The 20,892-nt window shown below is 39.6% G+C and overlaps 1 protein-coding gene across 1 annotated transcript in view; it reads left to right on the plus strand.

Annotated features, from left to right (window-relative positions):
* The window catches only part of LOC115522812, a 47,308-nt gene extending 27,337 nt beyond the window's left edge, over positions 1-19,971 (plus strand). The window contains exons 14-16 of the mRNA XM_030328423.1: positions 7,656-7,792; positions 8,931-8,985; positions 18,062-19,971. Of these exons, the coding sequence (XP_030184283.1) occupies positions 7,656-7,792; positions 8,931-8,985; positions 18,062-18,275 (406 nt within the window). The 3' untranslated portion in view covers positions 18,276-19,971. The remainder of the gene's footprint in view (positions 1-7,655; positions 7,793-8,930; positions 8,986-18,061) is intronic.
* The last annotated feature ends 921 nt before the right edge of the window (positions 19,972-20,892 follow it).

The following is a 20,892-nucleotide window of genomic DNA, read 5'->3' on the forward strand; positions in this document are numbered from 1 at the left end:
TCTGCCTCCATTGTACGGTTCTTGCCCCATTTGTTTCTTGACATTTTGCTTCTCATATACTGTTACTCATATGAAAGAAGCTAATATTTGATAAGTATTAACTTTCTAGAAGATAATTGTTTATAGTTATTTTTAAATTTATATCCACATTAGTTAGCATATAGTGCAACAATGATTTCAGGAGTAGCTTCCTTAATGCCCCTTACCCATTTAGCCCATCCCCTTTCCACAACCCCTCCAGCAACCCTCTGTTTGTTCTCTATATTTAAGAGTCTCTTATATTTTGTCCCTCTCCCTGTTTTTATGTTATTTGTGCTTCCCTTCCCTTACATTCATCTGTTTTGTATCTTAAATTCCTCATGAGTAAAGTCATATATTTGTCTTTCTCTGACTAATTTCACTTAGCATAATACTCTCTAGTTCCAGCCACTTTGTTGCAAGTGGCAAGATTTCATTCTTTTTGATTGCTGAGTAATATTCCATCCTATATATATATATATATATGTCACTGTCCAGTTTTCCCAGCACCATTTGCTGAAGAGACTGTCTTTATTCCATTGGATATTCTTTCTTGCTTTGTCAAAGATGAGTTGGCCATACACTTGTGGGTCCATTTCTGGGTAGTCCTGTTCCGTTGATCTGAGTGTCTCTTATTGTGCCAGTAGTGTACTGTCTTGATGATTACAGCTTTGTAATACAGCTTGATGTCCGGGATTGTGATGCCTCCAGCTTCGGGTTTTGTTTTGTTTTGTTTTTTGTTTTTATTTTAACATTTATTTTTTTTTGAGACAGAGAGAGACAGAGCATGAGCAGGGGAGGGGCAGAGAGAGAGGGAGATACAGAATCTGAAACAGGCTCCAGGCTCTGAGCTGCCAGCACAGAGCCCGACGCGGGGCTCGAACTCACGAGCTGCGAGATCATGACCTGAGCCGTAGTCAGACGCTCAACCGACTGAGCCACCCAGGTGCCCCGAGCTTCGGTTTTCTTTTTCAAGATTGCTTTGGCTATTCAGGGTCTTTTCTGGTTCTGTACAGATTTTAGGATTCTTTGTTGTAGCTCTGAAGAATGCTGGTGTTATTTTGATAGGGATTGCATTGAATTGCATTGTAGATTGCTTTGGGTAGTGTTGACATTTTAACAATATTCTTCCTATCTGGGAGCATGGAATATTTTTCCTTTTTTGTGTGTGTCTTCTTCAATTTCTTTCACAAGCCTTCTATAGTTTTCAATGTATAGATTTTTCACCTCTTTGGTGAAATTTATCCTGAGGTATTTTATGGTTTTTGGTGCATTTGTAAATGGGATCGATTCCTTGATTTCTCTTTCTGTTGTTTCATTATTGGTGTATAGGAATGCAACCAATTTCTCTGCATTGATTTTATATCCTGCGATTTTGCTCAATTCATGGGTCAGTTCTAGCAGTTTTTTGGTGGAATCTTTGGGTTTTCCACAAGAATATCATGTCATCTGCGAAGAGTGAAAGTTTAACCTCCTCGTGACCAATTTGGATGCCTTTTATTTCTTTGTGTTGTCTGATTGCTGAGGCTAAGACTTCCAATACTGTGTTGAATAACAGTGGCGAGAATGGACATCCCTGTTATGTTCCTGACCTTAGGGGGAAAGCTCTCAGTTTTTCCCCCCATTGAGGATGATATTAGTGTTGGGTTGTTCATATATGGCTTTTATGATCTTGAGGTATGATCCTTCTATCCCTACTTTCTTGAGGGTTTTTATCAAGAAAGGATGCTGTATTCTGTCAAATGCTTTCTCTGTATCTATTGAGAGGATCATATGCTTCTCATTTCTTTTATTGATGTGATGTATCACATTGATTGTTTTGCAGATATTGAACCAGCCCTGACGCCCAGGTGTAAATTCCACTTGGGGTCGTGGTGAATAATTCTTTTCATGTATTGTTGGATCCAGTTCGCTAGTATCTTGTTGAGGATTTTTGCATCCATGTTCATTAGGGAAATTGGTCTGTAGCTCTCCTTTTTAGTGGGGTCTTTGGTTTTGGAATCAAAGTAATGCTGGCTTCATAGAAAGAGTTTGGAAGTTTTCTTTCCATTTCTATTTTTTGGAACAGCTTCAAGAGAATAGGTGTTAACTCTTCTTTAAATGTTTGGTAGAGGGGTGCCTGGGTGGCTCAGTTGGTTGAGCGACCAACTGTGGCTCAGGTCATGATCTCACAGTTTGTGAGTTTGAGCCCCGCATTGGGCTCTGTGCTGACAGCTCAGAGCCTGCTTCTGATTCTGTGTCTCCTCTCTCTCTCTGCCCCTCCCCCACTCATGCTCTGTCTCTCTCTGTCTCAGAAATAAATAAACATTAAAAAAAAAAAAAATGTTTGGTAGAATTCCTCTGGAAAGCCATCTGGCCCTGGACTCTTGTTTTTTGGGGGATTTTTTATTACTAATTCTATTTCTTTACTGGCTATGGGTCTGTTTAAATTTTCTATTTCTGACTGTTTCAGTTTTGGTAGTTTATTTCTAGGAATTTGTCCATTTCTTCCAGATTGCCCATTTTATTGGTGTATAATTGCTTGTAATATTCTCTTATTGTTTGTATTTCTGCTGTGTTGGTTGTGATCTCTCCTCTTTCACTCTTGCTTTTATTTATTTGGGTCCTTTCCTTTTTCTTTTTGATAAAACTGGCTAGGGTTTATCAATATTGTTAATTCTTTCAAAGAACCAGCTTCTGGTTTCCTTGATCTGTTTGTTTTTTTTTTTGTTTTTTTTTTTTGGTTTCCATGGCATTGATTTCTGCTCTAATCTTTATTATTTCCTGTCATCTGCTGGTTTTGGGTTTTATTTGCTGTGCTTTTTCCAGCTCTTCAAGGTGTAAGGTTAGGTTGTGTATCTGAGACCTTTCTTCCTTCTTTAGGAAGGCCTGGATTGCTATATACTCCCCTCTTATGACTGCCTTTGCTGCATCCCAGAGGTTTTGGGCTGTGGTGTTATCATTTTCATTGGCTTCCATGTACTTTTTAATTTCCCCTTTAACTTCTTGGTTACCCCATTCATTCTTTAGTAAGATAGTCTTTAGTCTCCAAGTTTTGTTATCTTTCCACAGTTTTTCTTGTGGTTGATTTTGAGTTTCACAGCGTTGTGGTCTGAAATATGCATAGTATGATCTCAATCTTTTTGTACTTGTTGAGGGCTGATTTGTGACCCCGTATGTGATCTATTCTGGAGAATGTTCGATGTGCATTGGAGAAGAATGTGTATTCCACTGCTTTAGGGTGAAATGTTCTGAATATATCTGTTAAGTCCATCTGGTCCAATGTGTCATTCAAAGCCATTGTTTCCTTGTTGATTTTCTGTTTAGTTGATCTGACCATTGTTGTAAATGGGGTGTTGAAGTCCCCTACTATTATGGTATTATTATCAATGAGTTTCTTTATGTTTGTGATTAGTTGATTTATATATTTAGGTGTTTCATGTTTGGAACATAAACGTTTACAATTGTTACATCTTCTTGGTGAATAGACCCCTTAATTATGATATAAAGACCTTCTTCATCTCTTGTTACAGTCTTTATTTTAAAGTCTAGATTGTTTGATGTAAGCATTGCTAGTCCAGCTTTCTTTTGGTGACCATTAGCATGATAGATGGTTCTTCATCCCCTTACTTTCAGTCTGAAGGTGTCTTTAGGTCTAAAGTGGGTCTCTTATAAACAGCATATAGATGGATCTCGTTTTCTTATCTACTCTGTCTTTTGATTGGAGCATTTAGACAATTGACATTTAGAGTGAGTACTGAAAGGTATGAATTTATTGCCATTATGTTGCCTGTAGAGTTGGAGTTTCTGGTGTGTTTTCTGGCCCTTTCTAGTCTTTGTTGCTTTGGGTCTATTTTTTTTTCCTCTTTTCTCCCTTCAGAAAGTCCCCCTTAAAATTTCTTGCAGGGCTGGTTTAGTGCTCATGAACTCCTTTCTTTAATTTTTGTTTGGGAAACTTTTTATCGCTCCTTCTATTTTGAATGACAGCTTTGCTGGATAAAGAATTCTTGCCTGCCTATTTTTCCAGTTCAGTACATTGAATATATCCTGCCACTCCTTGTAGCTGCCAAATTTCTGTGGATAGGTCTGCTGCAAACCTGATCTGTCTTCCCTTGTAGGTTAAGGACTTTTTTTCCCTTGCTGCTTTCATGATTCTCTCCTTGCCTGAGTATTTTGTGAATTTGACTATGATATGCCTTGTTGATGGTCTGTTTTTATTGAATCTAATGGGAGTCCTCTGTGCTTCCTGGATTTTGATGTCTGTGTCTTTCCCCAGGTTAGGAAAGTTTTCTACTATGATTTGCTCACATAACCCTTCTACCCCTTTTTCTCTCACTTCATCTTCTGGGACTCATATGATTCTGATGTTGTTCCTTTTAAATGAGTCACTGATTTCTGTAATTCTTCAATCATGCTCTTTTGACTTAGTCTCCCTCTTTTTTTCTGCTTCACTGTTCTCCATAGGTTTGTCCTCTGTGTCGTTGATTCACTGCTCTGGATCATCCATCCTTGCCACCATGGCAACCATTCGAGATTGCAGCTCAGTTATAGCATTTTTTATATCATCCTGACTGGTTTTGCTTCTTTTATCTCCACAGAAAGGGATTCTAACCTATTTTCAACCCCAGCCAGTATTCTTATGATCATGATTCTGCATTCTGGTTCAGACATCTTGCTTGTATCTGTGTTGATTAAGTCCCTGGCTGTCATTTCTTACTGTTCTTTCTTTTGGGGTGAATTCCTTCGTTTTGTCATTTTGAAGGAAGAAAAGGAATTAATAAAAATTAAAAAATATAAAAATTAAAAACAACACAAAAATATCAAAGGATACTAGATGCTATATCTGTTTTGGTCTGGTTGTTGAAAGGAGCTTGGTATATTAGAGAAAAAAGACAAAGATTAAAAAGAAAACATTTGAAAAAATGAACACAATAAAATAGAATACAATAAAATGATGGAAGAAAAATAGAATTTTAAAAATTTACCAAAAAGTCAAAACTATAGTAAACAAAAGAAAAAATCTTTTCAATAAAAACATAAAATAAAAATAAATACTTTCTCTTTCTGTATTTAAGAATAAGAAAACAAAAAAAGAAAAAAAATTGAATAGATGGATCAGTGAAGAAAATACAATTGAAATTACATTGGTTTCCCCTAGAAGTCAAACTAGGAAGCACTTTATAGTCTGTAAACTAAGCATGCAGAGACTTGTGGTGGTCCTCCTGAGGGCAGTTGGCCCAGTTGGATGGGGCCTAGTGTAACAACTCCATTCTCCACTAGGTGGTGCTGCTTAGCTTACTGGGGTAGATTGTTGTGGCGCATGTAGGCATGTATGTGCATGCGTGGGAGGAGTGAAAATGGCATCATCCAGCTACTCAGTCTGTAGTATCAGAACTCTGTTCTCTCCCCGACCATCAGTTAAGCCTCCCTCCTTTGTCTCTGGCTCCTGTGCACTTCCCGTGTTTACACTGTCCGTGACCAAACTGTCAGGCTTCTAGGCGGCACCTTCCTCCTGAGCTTTATCTAAGGTGGGCTGTGTTTCCCAGTCCCTCACTTTTGAGGGACTGCAGCTTTGACCCGTTCTGTCTGGGGAGGGTCTCATTGAGCAATGGCCGGGTGCCTGCCCACCCCCAGGAACTTTAGGGAGACCGTGCTGCTGCCGGATGCCCAGAGACTGTGGCTGGGTGCCATCCCGCCCCAGAAGAAGTTCGTGTGATCATCTAGCAGCAGAGTTTCAGGGATTATGGTAAATCACAACACACATTTGGCACCAGATTTTCCCCTTTATGCCCTTGTCCCAACACCAATGAATATGGTTATTCTCTGGGGTCTGCTGGGACCTTTGCCTGTGGGGAGGCTGCACAGCCTCTACCAAATGTCCTCCCAGGAGGGGAACTGCCTCTCCACATGTGGCCCGAGGATCCCTTGGACCTCACTCTCTGCTCCTGGGGATTCACTCTTCCCACCGGAGCACTGCCAGGTATTGAGCTGCGGAGTTTCAGACTCTGTGCTCTCCCTGTCTTAATGGAATTTAACCCCCCTCTTTTCTCCTTTCTCCCTTCTTTGTTCAGTCCCTCGCAGACTCTTCCTTTTCTCCCCAACTGCTTTTGTGTGGGGGGGGTGCTTTCCCATAGTCTCCCCCTGTCCCTGTCCTCTCTCCACAAGCAAAAACAGCTCCCTGCCTTCTGTGGCTTCTCTCTCCTCCAGTTCACCTCTCTGTGCCGTGTACCTGCTGAGTTCTGTGGTTCAGGTCGTACAGATTGTTGTGTTAATCCTCAAATCAGTTTTCTAGGTGTGCAAGATGGTTTAGTGTTGATCTGGCTACATTTCAGGGACAAGACACACACAAAAAACTTTCATGTTGTTCTGCCATCTTGGCCCCACCTTTTGGGGGCCTCCCTCTTTCTGCTTGAGAATCTTACACCATGACAGAATGTAAATTCATACCCCTGCTGTGTGAGGCTCAAGATACCTGATACTTCAATTCCTCCTGGATTATTTTCCCACATCAGACTCCACTAGACTGCTTTTAAGTTCTAGGCTTTGTGCTAGGTGTTCACTTCCAGCTCCCCAACTGCATTCTGGCCATTGCTCTTTTCCAGCTACACCTGAGTATTCAAACCGTGGTCCCTACAGTCTATTATCTGTTATTTTTCCTGAACTGCTTTGCTTAAGCTTTGATACCTCTTTATTTCTAGCACATGAGAATTCTCACTGTTGCTGCCTTAGGTTGGGCCCTACTTGGTCACTTTGCTTCTAGTTTGATTACCCTCTTACATGTATCTGTCTTTCATTAAGCACCAATATTCTTTGTAATGGAAGAGCATAAATTTTGTAGCTCAGTGTGTCTTTCCCCTTTGCTACCTGGTTTCCTCCCTCCCCTTTCCTACCTTCAGTTCTCTAGGCCATGCTGTTCCACTCCTTTGTGCTCTGCACGCACTACTTTGCAGACTATCTGTGTCCCAGTTTTGTGTCTGGCTAAAATTCAGCTCTGCTATTAATGTCTTCATATATATATGTATATATATGTATAGGTATATATGCATGTATATATATATGCACATACGTGTGTATACATAAGTGTGTATATGTGTATATATGTACGTATACATATGTATTATATTAGCGTATGTATATTAGAGCACGTGCACGCACAGGGGAGATCGGTGTGGGGGGGTAGGAATCCTAAGCAGGCTCCACACTGTCAGTGTGTTAACCAACATTGGGCTCAGTCTCACACATTGTGAGATAATGACCTGAGCCAAGACTGAGTCTGATGCTTAACTGACTGGGCCACCCAGGCACTGATCTTTTTAGATCAGTCATTGATACATAGTAACACTTGGTAGTCCTTTGTTTTGTTTTTGGGTTTTTTTTTTTTTTTGCATTTTTATACAACTCGATAAAAAATAGTATTTTAAGCTGTACAGTCACCAGAAGTACACAGTTATCAAAAAAGCACACACTTCACTTGGCGTCTCCTCAGCAGTCCTTTGTTAAGTATTTGTGTGGTGTGATTACATGTGTGCATATCTGCATGTGAGTCTGTTGTGTGTTATTCATTAGCATTGAACTGGCTGAGGTTAAGGATATGATTTTTCAACACCCTGCTGCACTGTTGCATGCTCACATGCTGCTTTTTCTTTCTCCCCCTCCAGGGCTGTTGTGTTTGTTGTGGATAGTGCAGCCTTCCAACGAGAGGTGAAGGATGTGGCAGAGTTTCTCTATCAAGTTCTCATTGACAGTATGAGTTTGAAGAACACACCGTCATTCTTAATCGCCTGCAATAAGCAAGGTGCCATCATGTTTTCCAGCAATCATAATTGAGATTTTTGTGGGATTGCTACTAACAGTTAATACATTTATCTATGATTGTTATTATTGAGAAAGAGAGCTAATTATTAATGGACTACGAAGAATTTTAAATCTTAAAATTGTTTATACATCTGCATTTTCATTAGTTTTACCATACAAAGGAGTGACTATGATCAGTTTTTCTTCGATACAGTGTTTTGCATTTTTTTTAAATTATAAATCATTTTACTTTATTTACCAAGCTGTTTTGTCAGATTGACAATATGTCATCTCACACACAGTTGTGGAGGGCCAGAGGGGGAGTCTCTCCTTTCAAACAAGTTTACCTTCCAGCACATTTCATCAAGGGGAGTTTGCAGAAGTTGTTTTTCTTTAACCTCATAGCCATTAAAAACTTTTCATCATACCAAGTAAAACTAGGCTTCAGTTTCATTACCTCTAAAATAAGATAAACTAGTTGATTTTATGGTCCTCTTTCAAATTAAAATTCTGATTCTATGAAGAGCCCATTGCATTTCTCAGAAGTGATCAGGTAGTAATAACCTTAATGATGTCTAATCAGGAATCGGTCTTAGAATCATTACCTGACCTCTCTGTTTTTTCTCTTCAGTATAAAGAGAGAAAGTAATATTTATTTGGGTTCTGCTATGTGCCAAACCAGTGTTTATCTCTTACCAAGGTGCACTTGAGTAGCATACCATCTTAGTATCAGCTGGAAATATGCTTAGTTTACTTTTATATGACAGGGTTTTTCTGTTAGAGTGAAGGCTCTTGTTACAATAAAAAACTGGTAGGTGTTCTTTCTGTTACACTGGCTGGACTTCTGTACATATTAATTTAAAAGGTCTGTAAGATGTAGAAAACTTTCAGGAAAGAACTAGTCAATTTTAGGGTCACAAGCTTAATACATTTGTAAGCATTTTTGTAGGAAAACCCATGCATGCAAATACAAAGCTTATTACTTTGATAGTGGAGCTACTAATGGTAAAAAGCTCTTTTAAAAAACTAAAGGGAAAAGAAACTTACTGGTTTAAATAGGAATTTTCCATATGTGCAAGAAGTTTTGGGAAGAGACCCTTTCTGGTTTAAACTATAACAGTGTCTTTATTTCTGTACAGACATTACAATGGCAAAATCTGCAAAATTAATTCAGCAGCAGCTTGAGAAAGAACTGTAAGTATGAATAAGTCATATTGGTTAATGTAGATCTTAACTCTTAGGAAATACAGATATATTGCTTAAAGTCTGGTTGTATATGATTATCATAGTCTGATAAATAGTGTGAAATATATTTGTTAAATGACAAAATTAATGGAATTTTAAAAAGCCTCAATGGGATGTTCATGGATACTTTAAAAATTCATGGATAGGGGCACCTGGGTGGCTCAGTCGGTTGAGCGGCCGACTTCGGCTCAGGTCATGATCTCGCGGTCCGTGAGTTCAAGCCCCGCGTCGGGCTCTGTGCTGACAGCTCAGAGCCTGGAGCCTGTTTCAGATTCTGTGTCTCCCTCTCTCTGACCCTCCCCTGTTCATGCTCTGTCTCTGTCTCAAAAATAGATAAACGTTAAAAAAAAAAAAAAAAATTCATGGATAGAAGATCTCAGCTTTTTTGAGGCTATAGATTCAGTGTATTTTCCCACTGTTTCTAGTTCATTTATAGTAGTTATGAAAGGTTTTAGAAACTACAGACTTTGAAAGCCATGGAAATTTTTGTTGTTGGAGTAAGAAAGGAGCACTTTGGAAGAATTTAAACATCTATGATACTATATTTTATAGCTTATTTTATTGTTTTCAAGCTACATGACATTATTTAGCTTGATTTTAATGTTTAAACATTTGTAAATTGAGCTGTAACCTTTTGAATTTTAAGGAATCTAACATATCTGTACTCTGCCACTTTGTAAGAGCTAGCTTACCTAGGAGATAACATCAACCTTATAATGAAGCAAGTTTGTTTTCTTATTGCTGTGTATAAGGACTTTTTTTTTCAAATGTTTATTTTTTTTTATTTTGAGAGAGAGCTGTGGAGGGGCAGAGAGAGAATCCCAAGCAGGCTTCACACTATCAGTGCAGGGCCCAATGCAGGGCTTGATTCCCATGGTTCGTGAGGACATGACCTGAGCTGGGATTAAGAGTTGGACACCCGGACGCCTGGGTGGCTCAGTCGGTTGGGCATCCAACTTCAGCTGAGGTCATGATCTCACGGTCTGTGAGTTCGAGCCCCGCGTCGGGCTCTGTGCTGACAGCTCGGAGCCTGGAGCCTCTTCAGATTCTGTCTCTCTCTCTCTCTCTCTCTCTCTCTCTCTCTCAATCTCTCTCTCTGCCCCTCCCCCCTCACACTCTGTCTGTCTCTCTCAACAATAAATAAACATTAAAAAAAATTTAAAAACAAAAAGAGTTGGACACCCAACCAACTGAGCCACCCAGGCGCCCCAGGATTTTCTTTTATTAAAGAAAAGAACCTGATGAGGAAAAATTGCATAAATTCAACTTTGAGCACATTTTTTCCCACTAGGATTTACTTATTACTCCTTTATTCATTTAACAGGCACCTATAATTCATCTAGTATATGGTAAGCCCTGCATTTAGAATGTAGCTACAGGGGGAAATACAATGTGGTTCCTGTACTCAGGAGCTTAGGGTTGACAAATTCCTGCTCAGGGTGTGCAAACAAGGAATAGTTTTACATTTATTTATGTATTTATGTATGTGTGTATGTATGTATGGGTTTTTTTGTTTGTTTTTTTTTTTTTAGTTTTATATTTTTAAAGGACAGGTAAAAAAAAAATAATAAGAAAAGTAGAAAAATATGTGACAGAGACTAAATTTCACCTACAAGCCCAAAACATTTAATTTATGGCTCTTGACAGAAAAATTTTACCAGGCCTAGTCTGCCATTTTCTGTGGTTTCTTTCTTTCTTTTTTTTTTTTTCTTTTAGTTGAGAATGATATATTTAATTCCATATGCTTTAAACTTCTTAAAATATAAAGAGTAAAGTTAGCTCTTCAATCAGATTTATCAAAGATACCATTTATCAAAGATATTCAAGTTGAATATCAAGAGATTTTTTTAAACCCCTTAATGGAGGTGTAAATGATATTTAGAAAGCTGTGCATATTTAATATATACAACTCAGTGCATTTGGGGATAAATATCCACCTTTGATACCATCACCACCATTGAGGCCATCAAAATATCCATTACTTCCCAGTTTCCTCCTGCTCCCTTAAGTGTGTGTGTGTGAGAGGAGAGATTCATGAGAATACTTAAGATACCCTATTAGCAGATTTTAAGTGTACAAGGTAGTATTGTTAGCCATAGATACTATCCTGTATAGTAGATCTCTAGCATATGCTTGTTTGCATAACTGTAACTTTATAACCTTTGACCTAATGGTCAAAGGCTCCCCATTTCTCCCTCCCCCACCCCTGGTAACTGCCATTCTACTCTGCTTCTTTGTGTTTGATTTAGATTCCACATATAAATGTGATCATACAGTATTTGTCTTACTGTGCCTGTGTCTGCTCTTTCACTTAGCATAATGTCCCCTAGGTTCATCCATGTTGTTCTAAGTAGTAGGATTTCCTTCTTTTTCAGGGCTAGATAATATTCCACACTATGTATGTTCCACATTTTATTTGTCCCTTCATCCTTTGTTTCTTCTATTTCTGTGAAAAATTCCATTGGAGTGTCAATAGGGATTGCATTGAATCTATAGACGGCTTTGCATAGTATAACCATTTTAACAGTATTATTCCAATCCAGAAACAAGGGACATCTTTTCCTTTACTCATGTCTTCACTTTCTTTCATGAATGTCTTACAATTTTCAGTGTATAGATCTTTCACCTACTTCATTACATTGGTGCCTAAGTATTTTATTTTTGATGCTATTGTAAATAGGATTGTTAATTCTTAATTTCTCTCATAGTTTATTAGTAATACATAGAAACATAACTGATTGTTGTGTATCAATTTTGTTATCCTGTAACTTTATTGAATTTGTTTAGTAGTTCTGCTTTTTAGTGGTCTTTAGGGATTTATGTATATAAGATTAAGTCATCTGTGAACAGCGATAATTTTACTTCTTCTTTTCTGATTTGCATGCTTTTTATTTCTTTCTTTGCCTAATTACTCTGTCTAGGACTTCCAGTGCTATGCTAAATAGAAGTGGTGAGAGTGAGCATCCTTGCCTTTTCCTGATCTTAGAGGAAAAGCTTTCAGCTTTTCACCGTTGAGTATTTTCTGTGGGCTTGTCATATATGACCCTTATTATTTTGAACTACATTCCTTCTCTGCCTATTGTTGAGTTTTGATCATGAAAGGATGTTGATTTTTGTCGAATGATTTTTCTGTATCTATTGAGATGATTATATGATTCTTATCCTTCATCCTTTTACAGTGGTGTATCACCTTTATTGATATGTTGAACTTTTCATCTTGAGTAAATCCCATTTGATCATAGTGTACAATCCATTTAACGTATGTACTGTTGAATTTGGTTTTCCAGTATTTTGCTGAGGAATGTTGCATCTATGTTCATTAGGGATGTTGGCCTATACTCTTCTTGTAGTGTCCTTCTCTTGCTTTGATATCAGGGTAATGCTGGCCTTATAAAATGAGTTTGGAAGTGTTACTTCCTCTTTAATTAGGAGATTTGAGAAGAATTAGTATTGATTCTTCTTTAAATGTTTGGTAGAGGGGTGCCTGGGTGGCTCAATGTTTTAAGCATCCTACTTTGGCCCAGGTCATAATCTCACAGTTTGTGAGTTTAAGACCTGCATCAGGTGAGCTTGAGCCCTGCTCCAGGGCTCTGCACTCTCTCTCCCTCTCTCTTTCTGTCCCTTGCTCACTTGCATTCTATCTCTCAAAAAAAAAAAAAAAAAAAAAAATTTAATTAAAAAAAAAAGTTTGGTAGAATTCACTAGTGAAACCATCTTGTTCTGGGCTTTTCTTTATTGGTGGCTTTTAATTACTGATTCAGTCTCCTTACTCATTATCCGTCTGTTCCAATTTTCTGTTTTTTCATGATTAGGCTTTGGTGTGTTTTGTGTTTCTTGGAATTTATCCATTTCTTCTAGGTGTCTAATTTGTTGATAGTGTCTTATCCTTTGTATTTCTGTGGTGTAAGTTAGCCCTTTCATTTCTGATTTTATTAATTTTAGTCTTCTTTCTTTTCCTCCTCACTAAGGGATTGTCAGTTTTATTTTTCAAAAAACCAGCTCATAGTTTCATTGATATTTTCTATTGTTCTCTAGTCTATATTTCATTTCTTTATGCTCTGATGTCTATTTTTTCTTTCCTTCTGCTAAGTTTGTGGTAGTTTGTTCTTTTTTCTAGTTCCTGGAGGTGTCAAGTTAGGTTGTTTTTCTGAGATCTTTCTTTTTTCTTAGAGTAGATGTTTATTGCTACAAATTTCCCTCTTAGAACTGCCTTTGCTGCATCCTGTAAGTTTTGGTGTGTTGGGCTTCCATTTTTATTTGTGTAAATATTGTTTTATTTGCCTTGACTTCTTAGTTCTTCAGAAACATGTTATTTACTCCCCACAAACTGGTGAATTTTAAAATTTTCCTTCTATTACTGATTTCTAGGTTCATACCATTGTGGTCAGAAAGATACTTGATGTGATTTCAGTCTTAAATTTGTTGACTTGTTTTATGGCCTAACATGTTATCTATCCTGGAGACTGTTCTGTGTAAACTTAAAAAGAATGCGTTCTTGGGGCACCAGAGTGGCTCATTCAATTAAGCATCTGACTTCGGCTCAGGTCATGATCTTGCAGTGAGTTCGGGCCCCATGTTGGGCTCTGTGCTGACAGCTCAGAGCCTGGAACCTGCTCCAGATTCTGTGTCTCCCTCTCTCTCTGACTCTCCTGCTCGTTTTCTGTCTCTCTCTCTCTCTCAAAAGTAAATAAACATTAAAAAAAAAAAAAAGAATGCGCTCTTGCAGTTGTTGGATGGAATGTTCTATATTTGTTAGTTATATTTGTGTTTAGTCTTGTTCACATACTTTGTTTTCTTACTGATTCTGTGTCTGGATTATCTGTTCATTGTTGGAAATGTGGGATTAAAGTCCCCTGCTATCATTGTGTTGATATCTATTTCTCCCTTTAGTTCTGTTAATCTGCTTTATGTATTTAGATTCTCTGATGTTAGGTGCATATATGGTTACAATTATTATATCCTCTTGATGAACTTATGCCTTTATATAATGACCTTCTTTGTCTCTTGTGACAATTTTTGACTTAAAAGTCTGTTTTGTTGAAATAAGTCTAGCCAGCCCTGCTCTGTTTTGGTTACCATTTGCGTGGAATATCTATCTCTATCCCTTCATGTAGAACCTTAAATCTGGTGTGTCTCTCGTGGAGATAGAACATAGTTCAATCTTGTTTTTTAATCCATTCATCCACTCTGTTTTAAGAATTTAAGTCATTTACATTTAAAGTAATTACTGATAGGTAAGGATTTACTCTGTTTTGTTTTGTGTTATAATTCCTTTGTCCCTTTCTTCTCTTTATAATTTAATTATTTCGGGGCGCCTGGGTGGCGCAGTCGGTTAAGCGTCCGACTTCAGCCAGGTCACGATCTCGCGGTCCGTGAGTTCGAGCCCCGCGTCGGGCTCTGGGCTGATGGCTCAGAGCCTGGAGCCTGTTTCCGATTCTGTGTCTCCCTCTCTCTCTGCCCCTCCCCCATTCATGCTCTGTCTCTCGCTGTCCTAAAAATAAATAAACGTTTAAAAAAAAAAATTTATAATTTAATTATTTGTTTGTGGTGCTTTATTTTGTGCATCTACTATAATCAGATTGACAAAAGTCAGAGACAGAGAATTTTGAAAGCTGCAAGAGAAGCCAGTTGTCACAAACAAGGGAAACCCTGTAAGACTAGACTTCTTAGTCTTAGCATATACTTTATGTGCCAGTAGAGTAAAATCATATATTCAGAGTGCTGAAAGAAGAAAAATGCCACCAAGAATATTATACCCAGCAAAGCTGTCCATCAGACATGAAGGAGAGAGAAAAAATTTCTCTTCATGTTTAATTCGTTGGGGGTTCTTTGGGCTTAATGGATCTGGATGTTCATTTCCCTTTCTAGATTTGGGTTTTGTTGTTGTTGTTGTTTTATTTCTTTGAATAAGATTTCTGTTTCTTTGTCTTTCTCTGCTCCTTTTGGGACTACCATAATGCATGTACTTTGTTTATTTAATGATGTCTTATAAGTTATATAGGCTTTTTTTTTTTTTTTTTAATGTTTGCTTCTTTTTGCAAGAGACACAGAGTGTGAGTGGGAGAGGGGCAAGAGAGTGAGGGAGACGTAGAATCCGAAGCAGGCTCCAGGCTCTGAGCTGTCAGCACAGAGCCCAAGGTGGGACTCAAACTCACCAACTGTGAGATCATGACCTGAGCTGAAGTCTACGCTTAACTGACTAAGCCACCCAGGTGCCCCTATATAGGCTCTCTTTACTCTTTTTTTTTTTTTTTTCTTTTTGTTCTTCTCACTAGGTAACTTCAAATTCCTGATTTTAAGCTCCTCTGATTCTTTCTTCTGCTTTGGCAAGTCTGCTGTTAAAGGTCTCTGAATTTTTCACCTTAGTCATTGTGTTATTTAGCTCCAGAATATCATAAAAAAGTTTCATGGTTTCTTTTTGTTGAACTTTATTTTTTTAAGTAGGCTTCATGCTTAATGTGGGGCTTGAACACCCCACCCTGAGATCAAGAGTCACATGCTTTACTGACTGAGCCAGCCACATGCCCTGAACTTCTCATTTTTATTCATATATTGTTTTTCTCATTTTATTGAGTTGTCTTTTTCTTTTATAGCTCAATGAACTTTCAAAGGATTATTTTGAATTCTTTGTCAGTTAGTAGATCTCCGTTTCTTTAAGGTTAGTTATTGGTACTTTATTTTGTTCCTTTGGTGGGCTTGCTGCTGGAGCCCTTGGGCAGGTTGGCCTGGCTCCTAGATCCGTGGGTAGGTGGGCCTACTGCCTGGGTCCACGGAAGCGGGCCTGGCACCAGGGTCCACTCAGGCAGGCTCGAACCTGAATCTCTCCTGTCTTGCCAGGTGCCTGGGTCTCCTGGGGCAGGCCTTGTGCTGGGGTCCATTGGGGTGGTCCTGGAGCTTGGGTCCATATGCGTGGGCTGGGGCCGTGAGGGTCAGCCTGGTGCTGGGTTTTCTGGGATAGTGAGTGCTCACTTCACTGTCCTTCCCCCAAGTGAAGCATATCTCTCCATGCTTGCAGGAGAAGTAATGTGGGTAATGTGAAGCTGTCCTTCCTACTCTCTTCAGTGCATCTTTTTTTATTTCTGTATAATACCCAGGTCCTGTGGGTGGTTATTCAGATTGATGGTTCTGTGACAAGACTTGTGCTGGAAATTGCTATTCTGCCCTCTTGCTGATGTCACTGTTAGTGGTTTCTGTCCCTTCTGAAATTGCACGTTTTTCATCTCTTCCCTTACTCTTGATGCTCTCTCTTGAGACTGTAAATTGTTTATTGTTAGACTAAGAAAATTGGAACAGTTAGTTTATTTTTTCTAGAAACTCTGTTGCAATTGTTGGGAATTGGGGGAAGAAGTGATCATATTTGTGTATCCCATTTTTTTTTTTTCTATTTAGCAGTATAGTCCCAAGTCTTCCTGTGTTCAAAGTACATATTTTCCTTGGTCCATTTGCTTTTTACTCTAAAGAGCCATATAAAAGCAATACAGAAGAAAATGCATTACAAGGTAACTTAGCAAAATGTTAAAAGTTAGGAAGGTTAATATCAGTTAAATTAGGAGCCTGATTTTATTTTACTTTTTAAAGTTTATTTATTTCTGTTAGTAATCTCTACTCCTAATGTGAGGCTTGACCTCATGACCCCAAGATCAAGAGTCATATGCTCTTCCAACTGAGCCAGCGGGGCATCCCAGGAGTCTAACTTTAGATTAATCCTGTGTTTGTGAGAATTAGGCCCTATCAGCTTTGAAGCATTTCATAGTCTCCTGAATAACAAGGTTAACTATGTTCATGTGGCTTTATGGCAAGAGCTGAGTACATATTTAATGTTTGGCCTTTTTTCCTTTTTAAGTCTTTTTTTTTTTTTAATTTATTTATTTATGTACTTGAGAGATAGAGACAGCATGAGCAGGGAAGGGGCAGAGAGAGAGGGAGGGAGAGAAAATCCCAAGCAGGCTCCATGCTTTCAGCACAGAGCCCAGTGTGGGGCTCAAACCCACAAAACCATGAGATTGTGACCTGAGCCAAAATTAAGTGTTGGATGCTTAACTGACTGAGCCACCCAGCCTCCCCTAAGGTTTTTGGTTTTTGTTTTTACTGTAAAATATCTTACATATAAAGGGATAGATATGACACATATATTGACTTTAAAGAATATTAAAATGAATACCCATGGACCCACCACCTTGCTTAGAAGGTCCTAGGGGTTTCTCCCCAAAAGTTTTTCTTCCTTTCCATCAAGAGGTAAGTAATATCTTGAATTTTGTATTAATTGTTTCTTAAAAATAGTTTTTTCATGTGTGTCTTTTTCTAAGCAAGGTATTGTTTAGTTTTTCTTGGAGATTCTTCACTAATTTTCATGCAGCCTTACAGCTTCAAGAAATGCTTTTTATTTTGTTAAGAAAGCACTTTGGGGAGCATGTATTCCTCTGCTTCTGGATAGCAGAAAGTGTGGGAGAAGTAGACAAATGAGCATTGCTATGCACTCTTTTTGGGGGCCAGCAGGTGGCAGTAAGACAACTTAAATTGGGAAGGTTTTAGTGGGTAAAGAGGTTGGAGAATAGTGATTGGGCCCAAACTGGATATGAGAATTTGGAGTTTGTGGATTTCTAAGCTCTGTATCCACATAGACTTGTGATAAATGTAAATGTAATTTCAGAGACTTAAGTTATTATAACATTTACAACGTGTATTTAAAAAATGTGTTCAGGGCACCTGGGTGGCACAGTCATTTGAGTGTCCGACTCTTGATTTTCTGCAGATATATAAAGGGGGCACTGGTATGACCTGGGGATGTTACTGACCTACTCTTTATCAAGCGAAGTCAGGCCGGACCCACATCTCTCCTAGCTGAGAACAGTATATGAATGCAAAGAGTTATTCAACAGTCTTAATAGTGTAATTGACAGGTTTATGATTAAGTATTTAAATGAATACTGAAATATTTAGGAATGAATGTGGTTTTCTAAAGGCCTTTAATCACTATATAAAAGTTACTCTCTCCTTCCTGACTCATTTTTCTTTTGTGTCACAGCAACACTTTACGAGTCACCCGTTCTGCTGCCCCCAGCACACTGGACAATTCCAGCACTGCCCCTGTTCAGCTGGGAAAGAAAGGCAAAGAATTTGAGTTCTCACAGTTGCCCCTCAAAGTGGAGTTCCTGGAGTGCAGTGCCAAGGGCGGAAGAGGGGACGCTGGCTCTGCTGACATCCGGGACCTGGAGAAATGGCTGGCTAAAATCGCCTGAGGGGCAGAGCTAAAGTGCAGGACAGTTGAACTTGTATGTGTGTGGAAAAGGGTGTGGTAGCCTTGAGTTGATAAAGAAGGGGTACAGAATGTAATAAGAAACATTTTCTTGTTCTGGAAACAAATTACTGTCGAAAGTAACTTGGAATTTTTGTTTTTAAGTTTAGTTCTCCCTCATTGCTTTCTTTTATTTGTGTGCTTCCCTTTGTTAAGGTGTTGTCCCTTTAACATAAGCTTGACGTAAGGTTAGGAGGGTATTATGAGAATATGATTATCATCTGAAAATTTCTTATCCTCTGCCTCTGTGCTTTAGTCCCTTTTGCTGAAAACAAACCCTGTCTGTGTATGGAACTAGTTGATTTCCATTTGTCCTTGGCTGGTTCACGGTCAATACATCATCTGGTCCTTTGTGAATTCTCAGATGTGTGGGTGTAGTTACAAGGTGGTCTCCTGACGTGTGAAGACAGGTAGAAAACAGCAAGGCTGTGTTGACAGCGGGTCTGTTTTTCATCAGCTTGGTGACTTGTCCACACTCCAGCCTCATAACACTTAGGTTTCAAAAACATGCCCTGAACCCTTGGAGTCATTCCCAGATGACAGAACTGTAAATGCTAAATCCCCAATGCCAAGGGCCTCGTGTGTTCTGGTGGTTTCCCTTAATTGAGGAGTCTGTGAAGATTTAGAAACTGTTGTGGTTTTCTGGATGGCCGAGGGCTCCTGGATGTGTTCGTGTGCTGTTTGGCCCCTGTTTTGTACTCCTAGCTAGAATGCAGTGGAACACATAGGAATGATAAAAGTTCTCCATAGTTTTAACCAGCAGTGAATATACACTTTAAAAAAGAAAAGTCAGCCTCTTCAAAGTGATGCTCTTTGTTGTCTTCTTGAATGTTGGCTTTTTAAATGGCTTTTATAAATTATTAATGCATTTCTTGGCAAATAAAATAACCTGTCTGGCTCAAAGCAAGGAAATGGAACGGTATGGTGAGTACAAATGGGAGCATGTGTTAGGAAGGGTGCAGGCCTGGTTCCACATCTCCAGGGCCTGCAGATTGCAGCGTACACAGGAACAAACAGCTGTCCCTACTTCACACACTCAGGGACAAGCTCGGCCAAAGCTTCAGATGAGATCAGGGTGGCTGTGGCTAAGTGAGAAGGTAATCCCAGAAGAGTGTGGTCAGAGCATGATGGGGGTGTGGGTGCTCGGAAAGCACGCAGCACGGGCACCCACCCTGGCTCTGAGGGGTCAGGGGGAGTCTGTATAAACACGGAGCCAATAACATCCGAGTGCGGGAGGTCCCCGCATGTGCTACAGCCCAAGCCTCTGGCTGCCGTCACGTCTTCCTTTGAGTGATTCTAGCTCCGCGTGAGACTACAGCTCCCCTCTGCCCTCAACCCTGTTTCCTACACCTCGCTGCTCGCATATGGAGTAAGTGCAGGCTGACACGGGGAAGACCTTGGACCTTGACCCTGGTAGAGTTATTATCCTAAAGCCTCAGTGCTGCTAGTGTTCTTTCTGTCCTTTGGATTCTTGGTTTTTGTCCTTATTAGCTAGCAGTGATTTAAGGAAATAGGTAAGAGTAACGAAGCAGAAATCAAAAAGGGTTGTGATAAATGTGACATGTTCACATAATCACAGGTGCTTGTGTGAATAAAAATCAATGGCCTGATGCTTCTGTTAAGAGGCATGTAATCTCTCAGTTTTGCTTTTTTGTTTTTTTCTGGTTAATAAATTGTTATACTTTATTGGAGGAGGCAATATACCAAAAAAGTGACAAGGGGAGCAAGGTTGAGTTGTCTTCAAGGCTGAAAGATGATCTTCCGAAGAAGTAATGTCGTACCTCAAACACTGATTCTCAGATGCTGGTGTGCGTCTGAACTATCCGTGCTGCTTGTTAGCCCTTCTGAGGATCCTGGTCCTAAACTTTCAATTCAGCGGCAGATCTGGTGTGGTGTCAGGAATCCGCGTACTTAGTATATGCTTTACCAGGTACGTGGGCTCTTAGGAACACCGTCAGAAGTCCTCTGCCCTGGAGTATCACATGCACCTTCAGTAGGTTTTGTTTTTAAGTCTTTGGGCCATGAGCCCTGTTTAGTTCTTCTAACAGGATGAAGTAAGCACTCATCCTGCTTCCTATTCCTGTGCTACAGTCATTCCACTCTTGTGCATTTTGGGCCAGGATGAGACCACGAGGGGACTTCCCTCGGGTGCTGGGTAGGAGTTTTGATAGGTCACATGTGTTCTCTCCTCTGTTGGTATCCTCTTGTGGCCCTGCAGCCATTTCTTCATGAGGTGGGAGGCAAGTGTGGCCAGAGTGGAAAGAGATGTCAATCACGGGGGCTGGCAGACAAGGCACAACTGTATGTCACAGATGAGACAGTCATGGCTTGAAAGAGCTCCTTCTTGGGAACATAGCAGTGTCTGAGCCACTGGGTGTGTATGGGTACTGAGACCTGCCCCCAGGCTGGCTGCCACCTGATATGAATGATCCTGTTCCTTGATGAGGGAGAGGTGCAGGCCGCGGGAGATGCCATTGTAGGGGGGTGGCTGCGATGAATACGCCCTGGGCCCGCCATTGCTTCTGGCATGCAGTCTTCCACAAGGTATGGGGCACACTACA

The sequence above is a fragment of the Lynx canadensis genome, chromosome C2, assembly GCF_007474595.2.
Source record: "Lynx canadensis isolate LIC74 chromosome C2, mLynCan4.pri.v2, whole genome shotgun sequence".
Classification (NCBI taxonomy): Eukaryota; Metazoa; Chordata; class Mammalia; order Carnivora; family Felidae; genus Lynx; species Lynx canadensis.